Raw genomic sequence first — 18117 nt, 5'->3', positions numbered from 1 at the left:
ACATTAAATTGAAATAAAGCTATAAGAAATTAATGGCAAATTTTCGAAACACCTACTCTGAAGCAGTCATATTATTTAATAGAACTCAGCATCTTACAATTGGTGTTGAAAATTTTTTGCAGTAGCTTTTTGCCAATCGTAAATTATGCTTGATGTTTAAATGGACGAAGTGTCTGGTACCGATCGGAAATAAAAATTTAGGTTTCCGCTGTATACAAGAAACAAATTTCAAATACTTCTTGAAATTTTTGAGTATGTGAACTACAGCACAGAATTAGTTTGGCGACAAAAATGAAAATGATTTTGCAAATACAGAATTGAGTTTGCGACAAAAAGAAAAAACGTTTCGAGATTTTGTAAAGGCTTGTTTTGAAGTTTTTTGATCTCTCAAAAAACGCTAGTCGTACAATTCAAATGCTTTCGTAGTGTGAGAATTGCATGAATTGCGGGAAATTCAGGAAGAATCGGAGATGCAAAGTGAGAGCTCGGAGAAGCAAAGAAGTACGAAACACAGGAAATCTGTCGACAAGTTAGGGGAAGTCATGATCAATACGATCACAAAAAAAATCAAAAAGACGAACAGAAAAAGACAAAAACTTAAGGGGGGATGAAAACTAAAACTTAAAACTCATATCCCAGGAAGAGGGATGGCGATTAGCCTAAAACTTAAAACCGTTATCAAAATGTTGCTAATACTATTATGATAGTTTTAATTATTATGTGCTTTTCTTTTACTTCCATAGGGAAATGTGAGGGGCTACATATTTGATTTCAATCATTTTAGTTGTTGTAACATTTCATGAGAGTCTGACTTAACACTGCATGGTGTTAGCAGATACCTTCCTGTCAATCAGTGACTAATTCAGTCTGCGCTATTCTGACCTCTAAATCAGTGTAAGAAATTTACAACAGGAAACACAGTTGAATAAAGATATCAAACTCTATCGTTTTATCATCCCTTGTTAATTAACAAGCTCTGTCTTTGGAGTGCAACTCGGGCAATAAGCTCACATTTATCGAAGCAGGATTTCTCGTATCAAGGCTAGGCAATTCATACCCTAAATTCTCTTTAATTTATAGGGAATTCAACTTGTTTGAGTAAAATAAAAGTTTCATTGCCTTGTAAAATTTATTTGTTTCCTTTCCGCCCCCGCAAGCAATCTCAATTTTTAAGTGGTAATGTTTTGTTTTTTCAGCGAACTAATGATCTAATTAGCTGGGTCTTATTCATTTCAGATTGATTTTGATGCCAACTAATTCAACGCCGTCGCTACGATTTGATAGAAAAACTAGAGAAACAAGTCTTTTTATGATCTTGCTTATTTAAACTTAAGAACAAGACTGCTCGTATCAGGCCAAAGCCCTGAATGTTCCGACTGCCTTTTAAGTTTTATGGAGCAGCAGTAATAACATTAAAAAATTAAATGAAATAAAATAAAATGAAAAACTTTTTTTTTTCTAAAGTTTGAAAATTTTAAAGAAAATCATCACCCCACACGCCATATAAAGTACAAAAAGAGAGATTTCGTTCCTTGTAACAAATCAATTATGGCAAATAAGCTTCGTTCAACCAATTTGGAACGATTTATAAGACGGATTAAATCTCCGCTTACGCGTTAATAGCGCGAATTATATCGCGTGTTAATTGTCCCAAATTGGTCAAAATGGCCAAAATGGCAATCTTTAAACCCTCATAACTTTACGAAAAATAATCACAGGTGAAATATTTTTTCAAATTTGAGCTCAAGACAACAATACCTTTTGAATGATATAAAAAAATTCCGTCAAAAATGGCTAGTTAAAAAGTCGAAATTTGTCTGAAGAAAAAAAAACCCACCCCGAGCACAAATATTCCGTCACTTTCGTATCGAAAGTCGGAACATTAAACAAGACTCCTCGTATCAAGGCGAAGCCCTGAATGTTCCGACTGCTTTTTAAGGTTTATGGAGCAGCAGTAAATAGCATTAAAAAATTAAATGAAAATAATGAATTTGTTTTTCAAAAATTTGAAGTTTTTTATGAAAATCATCCGCCCACACGCCATATAAAGTACAAAAAGAGAGTTTTCGTTCCTTGTACCAAATCAATTATGGCAAATAAGCTTCGTTCAACCAATTTGGAACGAGTTATAAGATGGATTAAATCTCCGCTTACCTGTTAATAGCGCGAAATATATCGCGCGTTAATGGTCCCAAATTGGTCAAAATGGCCAAAATGGCAATCTTTAAACCCTCATAACGTTACGAAAAATGATCACAGGTGAAATATTTTTTCAAATTTAAGCTCAAGATAACAATACCTTTTGAATGATATAAAAAAATTCCGTCAAAGATGGCTAGTTAAAAAGTCGAAATTTGTCTGAAGAAAAAAAAATCCACCCCGAGCACAAATATTCCGTTACTTTCGTATCGAATGTCGGAACAAAAAGCCCCCCTTCATTGCCTTTCAGAAGAAATGTTTTTTATTCCTACATTATTCTTTAAGTGTTATTAGCTGAACGGAGACCCTAGTAAAACATTAAAACAGAGCCTTTCACAAATAATCCGCATAATGTCTGAGAAAATTCTCGGTTTTGCCCTAAAATTAGCAATTTTTGATGCCAAAAAAATCGTATTTCAACTAGACTACCAGATCACTTTGGAACAATCTGAATGCTGCCTTAGAACTTTTGAATAAGAACTGACTTATCGACGTTTTTTCTTCATAATAAATGGATTGGAAGTTTGTTAATATCTTCCTTGAGGTTGGTTGCAAAAAATCAGCTCAATGTTTGGTAACTTCATTATTTAGCAGGAAATTTGATTTTCAAAGTTCCTTTGACAAGAAAGAAAACCTTTGTGCGCCTGAAATCATTTTGTTTTGAAGAAGTCAGCGGCCTAATAACACGTTTATTTTTGTTTACTTCTGCCGATGAGTTTTGTACTTGCTGAATTTTCCGTGGTGGAATTATTGTAAAAGTTGTATAAAAAAATCAGAAAAACACCTTTGTTCATCAATTATCCTTTGGGAAAATGATAGACTGCTGTTCGGAGAGTAACTAGTTTTTATTCACATGTATATTGGAAAAATAAGGAAAAGGATGTAGCTCTTGATGTGGAGAAAATATGGTCCCAAAAGGCGAGCCTTAATTGCCACCATTTTATATATCAGTACACATAGCTGATTTTGGTCGTTAAATTTCATCCCATTATTGACACTTTTTAAGACCAGGCTGGTCTGTTTACTAAGGAGCCTTTTTCAATTATCATTTTGATTGATCTAAAGAGGATTTATCGGTGAATTGGATAATTGAGTAACATCTTTAATTTGCGGAGGTAATTGATAGGAATTTGAAGCAAAATCGAACGGTAGCAAACAAATTCGTGCAATTTACCATAAAATTCCTTAGAAAAATCACCAGCAAAAAAAATTTAATTGTGGTATATACAAGGAGATAAAACGACGTCATGAAAAAGTTTTATAGCTTAATTTTTTGAGACAAGAAGATGCTTTATCTAATTAACAGTAAAAAAAAACAAATTAATTTCAAGTCTATATAGGCAACAAGCTCTAGAGTTGCTTTGTGCCAAAAATATTGTCTTTAAAATGTAAATCTAATTGCACTATTCTTGAGTTTTCCTGAATTTTCCGACTGCCCTCCACATTAGTTTTTTAACCACATTAGTTTTCAATTCAAAAGTTATGATAAAAATATAAACGTTTTCAAAAAAATGAAAAACTGTAAAAACTTTTATCAATTCTTTAATGACCCGTGACGTCAAGTAAGGTGTTCTCATTTTTATGTAGAGAAAAAATAAGCAAATTTTATAAGGCTGATTAGATTAAGCAAGCCGAAAATAAACGTTGAGCGAAACGGGGCAAACCTTCGCTACTTGCCTATGTCACTTCTGAAACTAATTCTCTATTCAATTTTTGAATGAATTTAGTGATTTAATATTTAGTGATATTTTTGTTCCGACTTTCGAAGAAAGTAAAGAATACATTCACTCGATGTGTTTTTTATTCAGACCACTTTTATAAAACTCTGGTACCTCGGGGGATCGACTTCTTTATCTGAATGTGACCAGCCGAATGTGCAAACCCTGATAGTAGCCTGCCATTAGAATAAGTCTGTTTGTTTCTATTCCGCATTACAAAATCGTTCCAAATTGAATTAAGGCAGCTTACTGTTCCGACTTTTGCAACGAAAGTAACGGCATATTTGTTCTCGGGTGGGTTTTTTCTTCAAAGTTCGACTTTTTTGCTAGCCATTTTGACGGGTCTTTTTATATCATTCAAAAAGTATGGTTGTTTTGCGCTTAAATTTGAAAAAATAATTCACCTGTGATCATTTTTTGTGAAGATATGGGCGTTTAAAGGTTGTGATTTGTCCATTTTTGGACAATTAACGCGCGATATCTTTCGCGCTATTAACGCGTAAGTGGAATTTTAATCCGTCTTAGAAATCGTTTCAAATCGGTCCAAATAAGCTTATTTGCCACAGCTGATTTGTTACTAGGAAGAAATCTATCTCTTTGTACTTTATATGGCGCGTGGGGGGATAATTTTCACAAAAAGTCTCAAACTTCAATTTTAAAAATTTTCATTTTGTTTCATTACAAGTTTCATTACATTACAGTAATATTCTTCGATATGGCTGCTCGATAGACCTTAAAAGGCAGTCAAAACATTCAAAGCTTAGCCCTGATACGGGCATTCTAGCTGATTTTATTAATTCTATACACTCAAAGACCCAAATTACAACACTTTTATTTGGATATTTTCATCCTAAAATTCATAATTTTGACACTATTTAGTTTGACGAAGTATCCGAGACCAATTAACGGGCAGTCTGAATAAACAGGGTTTTGCTCTGATACGAGCAATCTTGTTTTTCTCTGGCAACGCATTGCCGGGACCACGTGGTTCATTTCAATTTAATATGGTTACATTCTTGAAACGGATTCATTTGCCATATACTCTATGCGTTAAAATAAAAACTGGAGTTATGTATCACACAAACAAACATCCCAATTAGGCCAAATCAGTAATTTCTGAGCCTCTTCAATTTAGCGATATATTGTTGTGATACAGTTTTGCTATCAGACTTAAATTTAGGACGTTGATGTCTTTCAGATGACAAGAAACGACTGTAGCAAATACACTATCTGACAGCGACTGTTTTTAAACATACAAAACTGCTCTTATTTCAGGGCAAAGCCCTGAATATTCCAATTGCACTTTCAGGCCAATTTAGAGTTTTTTTTGGCTGAATATTTGACAAAAATATCAATTTTTTATTCAGTTTTTCCTCTATGTATTCCACCACACGCTATTTAAAACAAAAAAGGTCGGTTTACCGTCTCGTATTGCTTCAAAACGACTAAATTGCAGGCTTAATTTCAGTTTTGAGCGCATTAATTTGCCGCTTCCGCGTATTATAAGAACGCAAATTTTTTGCGCGTTAATTATCTTAAGCTGGCCGAGTTAGCATTGTTCAACTGGCCTCCCTAATTTTATGAAAATTGATCACAGTAAGTTTCTTCACAAGTTTTTTTAAACGCTGACAAAAAGTTTGATAAAAATATTTTCCGGTTGGCATAAAAACTTTTGTCACAAAAGTTTCAAAAAACCAAAAATAAAAAACAGCTTAAGCATAAATATACCGCATTATTTTTCAAAAGTCGAAACAAAAAATTTTCTTCATGATAAAATGATCACGACCAAACACTTTTGTCAATCCATTTGTTAAAGGTTGTATCAAATTTCAATTTAAAATAGGACAAAATTTAAAACTCCTTTGGCTCAAGCATTTATAGTTAAAAACATTTTTTGCATTCTAAATTGCATAATATACGGACTCAATCAAAAAAGCATGAACGCTGCCACTGCCTTACTAGTGTTTGCAGCAAATAAATTTTTCGAAAAGAATAGTGATTTTTAGAAAACGATGATCAAAAATTTGAAACTTCAACTATTTTGTCTCTCACCATGAGTACCTCACTAACCGTATATGACTGCTATATACCAGTGGTGTTAAATTCAACCTTCCCATCTGAATGGCCTTAAACCTCCATCCATTGCAGTAATCATACTTATATATTCCGATAAAATCAACTAAAGTGTCCAAGCTATTTTGACAGGTTACTCTCGGAGCGATTTCTCACTTCAAACGTGCTCTTTGGTCGTTAGACCCATGTTATCATTGAGTTGGTTTACTGACCTATGGCTCAAGTTATCTCAAATGAATTCATTTCGATTATAGGTTTCATTCCTCCTATCCCCTAGCAAGCTATTTCAAACAATTCAGGTCAAGTGCGTTCAGATTCCAGTAATTCGATAAGCTCCTTGAATCCACCAAAAAATCGCACAGCCAGCAAAAAAAAACGCTCGGAATCAAAGCGTTATGAGAGCGTTATTTTGACCTTAGATGAGCGCCTACGCTCTTCGAAAGTCAAAATGACTATTATTGCCGGTCTAAATATAGATAAAAAGGACCTTTTACAGTCAAAACCTACGGACGTTGTACTCCCGAAAAACCCAATGAAGAACCTGAACACGCACATCCAACCCAACAATCTATTAGGGAACGGGATGAGCAAAATTTATTAACAGATGTGAAAGCGAATGTCGAAGGAAGGGAGCCATCGGTGTCGCAATCAACAATGTGCCTTGCGATAAAGCGGACAGACTAGATAAATCGCCCATATTTTTCTCACTGGAAGAAAAAACAGAAAAAATTGCAACACAAATATGCAAGTAAATGAATCACGGAATAACGGGTAAAAATTATGGGGTTGTGAGAAATGCTGTGAGATACCTTCGAATCCCATCGTAACATGGCGTTCGATCCTTTAATTTTACTATTCAAAAATAGGCACAGCGCAAATCGGGTGATTTTTTTCATTTTACTAGCTGCGAACGCCAGAAAATCGATTTGCGTCATTATGGGACATTTTCACCATTAATCTGGTAATCTGGCAAGTGTTATTCAGGTTTTGGTTATTACAAAAAACTCCCTACATCACTCAACACACATCGCTTCATTCAAGTATAATTTATACATTTTTTTTATAAATTAACACAATATTTCGATGAGTTAACGTTTACTCACCGAATTTGCCGCGAGCAAATGAAAAATGAAAACTCACGCTTGGCTTGTCAGAGCTTGATTATGCTAGTCCCAAGTACGAATCCCTAAAAACTCATGAACAGCAATGAGAGGGTAAAAAATAATAATTCAATTTGCGATTCAGGTCTCTAAACGGTATAAAATTGCCGGTAAAAGTCAAAAAACATTTTGAATAAACAAAAGCACCTCAGCAAAACATTCCGCCACTGTTTGCAAAAGTCGAAACATTTTCCAATTATCACTGCCTCTCTTTGCAGGAAGAAGAAAAGGGAAATTCCATATGTGCACAAAAATTAAACAAGACTGCTCGTATCAGGGCAAAGCCCTGAATGTTCCGACTGCCTTTTAAGGTTTTATGGAGCAGTAATTACATCAAAAAATTAAATGTAATAAAAATAAAATTAAAATTTTTTTTTCTAAAATTTGAAATTTTTTTAGGAAATTCATCCCCCCACACGCCATATAAAGTACAAAAGGACAGATTTCGCTCCTTGTAACAAATCAATTATGGCAAATAAGCTTCGTTCAACCAATTTGGAACGATTTCATGACGGATTAAATCTCCGCTTACGCGTTAATAGCGCGAAATATATCGCGAGTTAATTGTCCCAAATTGGCCAAAATGGCAATCTTTAAACCCCCATAACTTTACGAAAAATAATCACAGGTGAAATAACTTTTCAATTATGAGCTCAGAACAACAATAGCTTTCGAATGATATAAAAAAAAAATCCGTCAAAAATGGCTAGTTAAGAAGTCGAAATTTGTCTGAAGAAAAAAAAACCCACCCCGAGCACAAATATTCCGTTACTTTCGTATCGAAAGTCGAAACAACAAGACTGCTCGTATCAGGGCGAAGCCCTGAAGGTTCCGACTGACTATTAAGGTTTATGGAGCAGTAAAAACATTCAAAAATTAAAAGTAAATAAACAAGAGAATATTTTTTCTAAAATTTGAAATTTTTAAATGAAAATCATCCCCCCACACTCCATATAAAGTACAAAAGGATAAATTTCGCTGCTTGTAACAAATCAATTATGGCAAATGAGCTTCGTTGAACCAATTTGGAACGATTTCTAAGACGGATTAACTCTCCGCTTACGCGTTACTAACGCGAAATATATCGCGCGTTAATTGTCCCAAATTGGCCAAAATGGCAATCATGAAACCCCCGTAGCTTAACGAAAAATGATCACAGGTGAAATATCTTTTCAAAATTGAGCTCAGGACAACAATACCCGTTGAATGATAAAAAAAAGTTTCGTCAAAAATGGCTAGATAAAAAGTCGAAATTTGTCTGAAAAAAAAAACCCACCCCGAGCACAAATTTTCCGTTACTTTCATATCGAAAGTCGGAACAACAAGCGTAAGCTTTCGAAAAGTTTCGAATTACAGTTATCTTCAGACTATCAGTTGTAAATCTTTAATTACATTTTGAAAAATTAGTAGCGTTTGTGCAGATTTAAGAAAAACTTACACAAAATAAACTAAAATAAGCTTTCAATTTTTAAGCGATCTTATTTTGTGCACATTAAAAATTTTTTGACTCATTTGAATATGAATAACTAATACAATATATCATAATCACAAACAATGCGAGTTCTGAGACATTTTTTGAAATCTATTCAATAGTGATCAATAATGCGTAACTCTTTCAAAATAAACTAAAATGCTATCTTTTACATCAGCAAGTTATCATTTTTTTCATCCACTATAAATTTTGTCCCGACAATTGAAAATGGGGTAGAACTTCGTCTTCGGGTATAATTTATTTTTTTGCTTATCACGCAAAATTAGGTATAACAGGAAAATTTCAGACTAAATTCAGACAAATATCTACTTAAAACTTTTTCAGTCTTACTTCGATCAACTTTTAAACCCTTCGAAAATTTCTTCCTAGGTTTGACAAAAGCCATTTTATAATTTTGATTTTAACTTTTTAACTTCAAGCAAAAAAAAACATTCGGGAAGACTTAAAACTTTAAGATTCTATTAGTTCAAGCTTAACCTTGAAAATTAATGCTAATCCAATATAATTCGTTTTCATTGTTCCTTAAGGGCCTTCATCAGAATTTTTTAAAAATTCTGCGGTTTTGAACTTATTGGATCTCTCAGTTTTTTCAAATTTCCAAAAAAAAATGTTTTTAAAATCCTAATTTACTTTGACAAAAAAATGCGTAAGCTTAGATCTTTTCAGCACACCAAAAATGAAAACGACCCATTTTTTTTAAAAGAACTGGGTTTCAATTGTTAGCTTAAAATTTTTGGATCGGAAATTTCTGTTTGGCCTGTGCAGCAACTGATTTTTCTTTTTATAGCTTTTTTAGAAGTAAAAATCTCATTCAAAGCATAAAGTTTTTTAACAAAAAAAACTTCAGTAATGAGTTGCCAAGATGTTTTTTAATGAAGCACCAATGACGTTTTCTGACAGAGGCTCAACTTGTCAGTGAAAAAAATGCTATACGCCAACTGGTTTTTTCAGCGAACGCATGCCGAAACACAATTTATTTTACTTGCAAATGCATCATCGATATTATCAATGAACGCATTATCAATCTTAAAATGTGATGCATGGCAATTTGCTAATAATAATTTACTTTCCCACCAATCCTTTTCACCTCAAATAAACGTTGCTTTTGCTTTGAGCATCATAAATAAAGGGATACAACTTTACTCGTATTGAGTGGAGCTTCCAATAGCCCCTTTAATTTAAATAAAAACTTTTTTTGTGAAAAATTGATGAAACAATTTGCAAAAATTCTAAAAAATTGGATTTTATTTCGTTTTTTTCTTCAATTTACTCCCCACAATACCTTTTAAAAAATACATATTGCTATACTTTGCGTTGGGTAACGCAGGGAACAAGTTAAATCATTTGGCTCAAATATATTTTGACCGATTTAACTGGCAGCTTATGCTTAATTAGCACAAAAAATAATGCGCGTCATTTATCCCAAATTGGCCAAGTTTCAAACTTCAAAAGCCTGTAACACTGCAAAAAAATATCACAGGTAATTTTTCAATTTTAAGTTGGAGCTCAAAGAATCAAAATTTTTAAGATGATATAAAAAAAATGTCAAAAAAGGCTGGCTAAAGAGCCGAGTTTAGCCTGGAGAAAAAAAGCTAACGAGAGCACAAATATTTTTCTCTGCCTTCAAAATTTGGAAGAAAAACGGGCTTTAAACTGTTTCAAATACTGCAATAAAAGATTGTAATTTTTAAATTATTTTAAATTTCACAAAAAGATCGCATTTTTTCTTTTTTTTTTGGTTTTCGAAGCAAATAATTAACATTTTTTTGTTTAGGCTTATTTTTTAGTGCAAACTACTTTCCTTTCTCTGAGCGACTGTTTTGACCGAAAATGTTTACCTTCTGAGAGAGAAAAACCAACAGAACTTGAAAACATTTCGCGAAAGTTTTTGAATTTTTATAGAAATTTTCTATTGAAAATTTAAGTTTTTCATCCAAAAATTTCAAGTAAAGATTTACAAATTTATAAATAAATAAATTCATTATAGTTTGAACTATAGAAAATTTTAAAAGGAAACATTAGAATACGGAGAAACTTTTCATTCATCTGATTGTTTGATAGCAAAAAAAAAATTTTCTACCCCATAACTGTAACAAACCTTGGTTAATTTTTCCTTTTTTTGTAATAAAACTTGATTAATTTTTCTCTTTTTTTGTTGTAAAAAATTCAGCGACCGGAGTTGAGAGCAAGTCACAAATGCGGCATTTTGGCACTCCGGTAGTGATGATACCCTGCAATCATATGATTGCCGGCTTACATCGCAAGTGCACTGCATGTTGCACGCTGAGCTCTTGCAAAAAAGTCATAACTTAAAGGGGCGCGGGTTATATGCGCACTTGTCAACCTAATTGATTTATCTCCGAGTGAGGTATACGGGCTGGTTGACTAAAATCAGTTTGTATGCTCGAGGATGTTTTTTTATTCCGTCACTCAAATTTCGACTTTTTACCTAAAGGATTTCAACAAAATTTTTCTAATACTATCTGATATTAAATTAGCAAGATTTTTTACCCGAGATATTTTTCTGTGAAACTATGGGGGGCTCAGGAATTGGCCAATTTAGAACAATCAACACGCGTTAAGTTGCTTTCTTTTAAAAACAAGTTAGCAACAAATTCAATCAATCCAAATTTAATTAAGGCCAGCTAGTTGATCAAAACGATACGAGACGCTTAATACATCCCTTAGTATTTTACAAAGCGTAATGAATGAAGACAAAAAATTATTTTAATAATCTTAGTTTTCCTTTTTTCTATTGATTCATAAATTTTTTGTTGAAAATTTTTTTTCTGCAGTTTTAAGGAGCAGACGAAATGTTAAAAGTCTTGCTTTGGTTTACGAGCGTGTATTGTTGTAAAGCAGCTTCAACAAGGAAAATTTTATCAATATGTTTGCTTGAAAAAGCAGTTATTTATAGCTTCGAGAAATTTTTGTTTTTACAGTTTGTCTATTAGTGCATCTCCTTTTGCCGTCTCTTTCTGAATGGCAGGGAGCTCATATAGCAATTAAACAATATTGTAGACAATGTTACTAAGAGTAGAAATAGTAGACAATGCTAAAAGAGGTGAAATTACAGTAGTTTTCTTCCGAAACGTGAGAGTTAGTTTTGATTTTAAATAATTTTTTTCTTTTTGCAAGGGTGCTCTGCTCTGAACCATTCAAATATTTGTTACGTTTAGGTGAATCGAGGACATTTTGCTACACATTGTAGGATAGAAGTTACCATCTGATTTCAGAATGTTATAGGTTCATTCCAGTTCTCAAGATTCTCGGAACATCTCAAGCGTGATTCATCGTTGAACAAAAAATACCCGGGTGCAACTTAATCATACAAACACTAATTTAGTGTGTTGTTAGCTCACTTTCCTCCTCCCCCCCCCCCCCCCCAACTGCAAATTTTTATAATTAAAGTTACTGTTCACATTGCCTGGTCCTCTGCAGATCAAGAGATCGATCCCCAAAAGGACCAGAGTTTTATAAAATTGGTCTGAATAAGAAAACTACCCCGATCATATATATTCTTCATTTTTTCAAAATTCGGAGCAAAAAGACTCCTCGTGTTAAAGCTGAAGAACAAATTCTTCAAAATCCTTGAATTAATCGGAAAAAAAATAGTATTTTGTCCTTCTTTAATCCCCAAAACCTTATGTAGGATACAAAGTGAGTTAATTAGCGTCTGATATTGTATAAATAGGGTCAAATTGTTGGCCTCAATTCAATTTGGAATGATTTCATTCGCCGCTTATGGGTGTGTTAATCCAAAACGTGCGTTAATTCTTCCAAATTGGTCAAAATGTCCTTTTTCAAAAAATGCGAATTTTGTCCTAAACTTAATTAAAACTCTTAAGTTGACAGAACAGAAAAAAAACACCTCAAATAAAAAATATATCCATCATATTTTTTTCGAAAATTGGAGCAAAAAGAGTGCTGGTATATCAGGGCAAACCCTGGATGTCCAAACTGCCATTTAGGTGATTTCGAAAACATAATTGTGAAAAAAGTTCGGACATCTATAAATATTAGGCTGCGAGTGTTAACGTTTGAATTAGGGTAGGAGGGAACTGATATATGACCATCTACCTACAAACTGGAACAAATTTGAACATAGGATACTTCAACCCAAGAATAATTATCCTTAATTTTTTTTAGCATCGTGCATAAAAACTTGAAAGCTCGCGTAAATCAGTACAGAATTTGGCAAAACTGACAATTTACAAGCTCAGAAAACTTCCCAAAAAAAAATTGCAGGTTAAATATCTTTTTAATATTGAGTTTGATGATAAGATATCTTTTTGGGGCAATAATATTCTTTGTTAATATCTAATACTTTGATTGCCGAATTTATTCTATAAAATTACCCGAAGCATTTATGTTCTGAGAAAATTAAGAGCGAGCAATGGCCGACTTCTAAGTTGACATATAAGACGGCCGTTGCTCGCTCTCAGTTCAGTTTTCTGAGTCGAACTAGGTCCGCTATCAACACTGATCGACTTTGATCAATTTTGCTTGACCCTGGTCATCTTTGCTCAATCCTGGTCATTTTTGATCAACCCAGGTCGGACTATGATCGCCTCTAGTCAATTTTAGTCGGCCCCAATTCTTTTTATTCTCGAATGTCGTTGACCTTGCATCTAAATTGGTAATTTTTATGGTTTTCATAGTCATTTGCTAATGTCAGCTGCTTCAAAATTTAGTTTTCAAGTTTCCTCGTATCATTTTTGATTTAAAAAAAAAACAGTTTTTGAATAGATCAAAATCTGAACACAATTTTTAGATTCATGATTTAATTTATCCTTACTTTATTAACTAATTTTTTACCCTGCCGCGTGAAAGATATATAAATAAGTAAAATATTTCCATCAAACTCTCGTTTTGTGTTGAAAAGTTGTGTTCCGATGGCCCAAAATTAATCGGACGTTCTCATTGCGAGTCATTGTGAGAAAGTTTTTGATGGCAGCAAATTTTGTCGAAAACTTACTACTAACTCAAAAAAGTACTGTCAAAAAATCTTAAGCTGGTTTATTTATGTATCGACACTGGTCGACTTATGTATCGACACTGGTCATCTCATGTATCGATCCTGTCAACTCGATTGACCCTGGTCGGTTCATGTACCGATCATGTCAACTGGATTGACCCTGGTCGGTTCATGTATCAAAAATTTTGGCTGACCTTTATAACTTTGGTCAAAAATCAGACATTCAGCCGAACCATTCCGCTGATACGACTCCACCACTTCAATCCGGTAAAGTGTGTCTGTCTGTGACTTCTCAGGTTTTTTTGCGTTAATTGTTTTCGATATTTTAACAAATGCTTATTTATTGACGAAGATTATTCCAGTTCAATTTGTATGGAGTGAGCAGCAGTTAGATCAACTTGAATCTAACGCGCAATCTATATAATTCTAAACACCCACATTACCTCTGAGCTACTGATGCTTCCTCTTACTTCAAAACTGACAAAAACTACTGAGAGCGCGTAATGATGCAAAGTTAATGTAATGTGCTAACGACAATTTGTTCCCCAAAATCAAAGTTGACATTTTTTGCTGATTTTTTTCTGATTCACCGTTGTCTAAACTTGTACCTCCTAGCGTTGATTCAACTTTGAAAAATGGCTAATTCATCGTTAATCGAAAAAAAAACTGTTGCATTTTTCTGGCTAATAATGATAGCGATAATCTTTCTGTAAAGTTCAGAACGGTAACCTTTCTGTAAAATTTTAAACATTGAAAGGACCAAGTTAATATCCTACCCCTAAACACGTTTAGGGGGGAGGATGTTAACTTGGTTCTAAGTTGGGAATTTTTAGCCAATCAGAATCGAGCATTTTACATGCAGCGAGCGCTTAACCAAAATTATTTTAAATTCAGCGCTGGGGTGGAGGATCTTAACTCTTAACTTGGTCTATTTGGGGGGAGGATGTTAACTTGGTCCCATTGAAATGTGGCTTTTGTTAAATGGTTAACTGAAATTTCTTTTCAAATTGCGACAGAGGTTGATTATTATATTAATCAGGTGCCCTAAGCAAACGTCACATGAGTTTCAAATTGAATCTTACTAAAGATGTACTGTATCAATTTTCATTACAATAGAAATCAAGAAGTAAGCATAAATAAATAATGATATATTCTATAATTTTAATAAGTTCAGTACAAAAATGGCAGGTGTATGTTATAGTTCTACCATAGATAGAATTTTCTTTGCGAGCTATTGATATTAAAATGAAAAGGCTATTAAAAAATCAAATTCTACGCAATAAAACGTTGATTATTTTATCTGTAGGATGAAACTGAATAAGTCTGTCTAGCTCAAAGGTTTTTCGCTATTTTTTGTTTATTGTTTTATTGTTCAATCTTACAAAAAGTGTGGGAGTAATTGTGCTCGCGGTGGTTATTTTCTTGAAACAAATTGCGACTTTTTAACTTGTTACCTCTTTTTCAACTATCATCTGAAAAATAATGATGTCTTGAGCTCAAAATTAAGGAGATATATCACCGTGATCAATTAAATTGAGTCATATGGGCATTATATTTGTGGCCAATGTGTGACAATTAACGCGAGATTTAAACAAGATTTCTTCATATACAGTAAAAGCAGTAGGAAAACTCAGTGTTTTCCCTGATTGATATGATTAGTTTTACTATTCCAAATCTTAAAGAAAGTGAAAATTTACTTATGCTTGTGGTTTTCTGTTCAAACCAATTTCGAATTTTCAATTTTGAACCATTTTAATTTGACGGAATTTCTTAACCTACCTGAAATTTTTGAAAATCGGTGTTCTGAGATCAGAATGAGAACAGAACCATACATGCGACTATTTGTAAAATTATGGGCATTGGGGACTTATTAACATGGGCAATTTAGGAAAACCATTGCGCGCTATTTACCAGTTTGCTACCCTGTTGTCTTAATTTTTCAGGACAAAACAAACAAAATTGGAAACACTACAATGATGTTTTCCAATTGGGTTCGAAAAGAGAGATAGAAAATGCTGAGTTTTACTTAAATTGAACCCAACAAAAATTTACAAAAAATAATTGTAGCTGAGAGCGTTTTCCGAGAACTTATAAGAATTTGAAAATGGGTAATTTGGTAATTTTGAGAGAACTAACGCGCATTACTTTATGTTTCTACGGCGCATAAATAATGGTTTGAATCATTTTAAAAACGAATTGACCCAAGAAATTTGATCTGAATTTGATCTTATGTAAATGGCGAGTGTTCAACAGTGCCGAACTATATCAGTGCCGAAAATGAAAATATCTTCAACAGTGCCAAAAATTGAGTGATATTTTAACATTTTGAGCTCTGTTTGTGAATTGTTGACATTTTGAGTGAATACGGTTTTGTTTTGGAGCAAAACCGAGAAGAAAAATTGACAATGTCCTGAGTTAACTGATTGCCCAGAAAAGTTCATGACGCCGCACAGGGAACTACTGTTTGTTTAACAAGCGGCAGCAATGAAAATGATCAATGAAGTCTTTTCAAATTCTGTCCAGCTTGCCTCATTTCCATTTCTAATGATTATGAGTGCGGATATTTTGCCCCGCATAAACAATTCACGTAATGAAACAAACTTTCAGAGTTTTATTCCAGCAGCAAAGCGGCTTTTTAATCTAGTGCAAGCCTACTCGCTCGACACTCACAAGATTTTCCGATCGATGCTCATACGCAGTCAACTTTTCTAAAATTGGTCTGAATGAGCTAAACCAACCCAGGCATATATATTCCTCACTTTTGTTGAAAAGCGGCAGCAATAATTGAAACAAATGCAGTAATTTTACCAAGTTGCTGGATCTTTGAAACATGATAACAGATTTTTCGACTAATTATACGGTGAACAACAATAGGTCGCACATTTCATTACGCTTCATTCGTGCATTGTTTCACAAAAACATAATCTCTTTTATTTCTAAGAATCTAGGCAATGAATTTAGATACAGTATTTGGCCCATATTTTTAGGGTAGGTTCTAATTTATACTTACGAGTATGAATTTTAGTGCTGTCATCAAACAATACTTGTCGCACTTTTCATTACACTTCACTCAAACATTTTTAATCTAGACCCGGGCGGATCTAAGATTTTCTCGAAGTGGGGGGGGGGGGGGGGGGATGGCGAAAAAGTCAAAGATTTTGTCAATCTTTTTTTTAAGTCGACCGAGATTTTGTCGAATTTTCTACGAGAGGTCTCAGAATGCTATAAAGCCCTATCTGGACACAACTGCTAGCGCCGCAGTCAAATTTTTGAAGCAACACTTCAAAATGCCGTGTTGGAGAACTTTTTGGAAAATATTTTGACTGAAAAATTGCGGTTTTTTTTGGCGCCCGCTCCCCTTTAAAATAAGAATATATTGGTTGCAGAAAACACTATTTATAAAAGTTTAGGGTTGATTGGCCAAAAACTGATGTCATAAAATAATAACAAGGGGGGCTTTTGGTTGGTGAGGGCGGGGTCGAATCCCTGAGGTGAAAAGGCATCCGCAAACCCCCCCCCCCCCCCCCCCCCTAAATCCGCTTGATCTAGACAATATGGTAAGTCACCATATTTTGCCCTTGTCAATTTTAAACTACAAGTTTCACTTGTCAAAATAGGCAGCTAACTGGCCTTTTGGTGTTCTTCCAAGACAGGATTTTTTAAATATAAATAACTTTGGCAAATTATAGGCAAAGTGTTTCCTTTTGAAAGCGAGTTATTTTTTTTATAAAATGATAAAATGCAAAATTTGAAAATTATCAGGGTGTAAAGCTTTTTCTCTGACAGTTTTCCAGTTTGAGCAAATTAAGCTTGTTTCTCAGCTTCGGACAATTTGTCATTTTTTCATTACAAGGTTATTACATCGATATCAAAAATCAGTGAATGCCAACTATAGCTGGTGTACCTTTCGTTTGGACTCGCGCATCCGAATCACGACTCGGGTGTAGAAGTTGAGCATGAACGCGACTGTTATGACCACTATGGCCATTCGCTGGATTACCCATCCCAGTTTGGCCGTGGCATTGTTGGGTGCAGTGTGACAGCTTATGATTCCGAACACACACGAAGCGCCAGCTATCACGATCAGCACTGTGTAGATGGACAGCTGGAACAACCAACAAAACAATTCAGCAAACCACCAAAAACAACTGTAACAATTAGATGATACATAAAACTCTAAAATTATCCTAGATTGGCAGAATATTGTGAGTTATAACCGATGGTCCTAACTCATAGAGTAATTTCGGATAGGGTACACCGTCTGCTCGTCACGCTATCTTATTTTCGGCCGGATAGATTCGTGCAACTTCTTAGTCTAATACCGATCCTAATCTTACTCTTATACTATCTAGTCTCAGGTTGTTTAACTAGTCTCTGCTAGGCTCAATAGATCTAGGTTATACTGGTTTATTGCGGCTGCTGAAGTTCTCTTGGAGAGGCAACTAATTTCTAAGTTAAATTCAAATCTCTCTGGTGCTGAAATTACAAGTAATTTCA

At 34.0% G+C, this 18117-nt stretch overlaps 1 protein-coding gene across 1 annotated transcript in view; it reads right to left on the bottom strand.

Moving 5' to 3' along the window:
- The window catches only part of LOC134841654 (uncharacterized), a 66618-nt gene that overhangs the window by 13501 nt on the left and 35000 nt on the right, over positions 1-18117 (bottom strand). Inside the window, exon 2 of the mRNA XM_063857688.1 lies at positions 17525-17725. Within this exon, the coding sequence (XP_063713758.1) occupies positions 17525-17725 (201 nt within the window). The remainder of the gene's footprint in view (positions 1-17524; positions 17726-18117) is intronic.

This window comes from Symsagittifera roscoffensis, chromosome 3, assembly GCF_963678635.1.
Source record: "Symsagittifera roscoffensis chromosome 3, txSymRosc1.1, whole genome shotgun sequence".
Lineage (NCBI taxonomy): Eukaryota > Metazoa > Xenacoelomorpha > Acoela > Convolutidae > Symsagittifera > Symsagittifera roscoffensis.
Note: the sequence above shows the minus strand (reverse complement) of the source record. Positions and strands in the feature narration are given on the sequence as shown.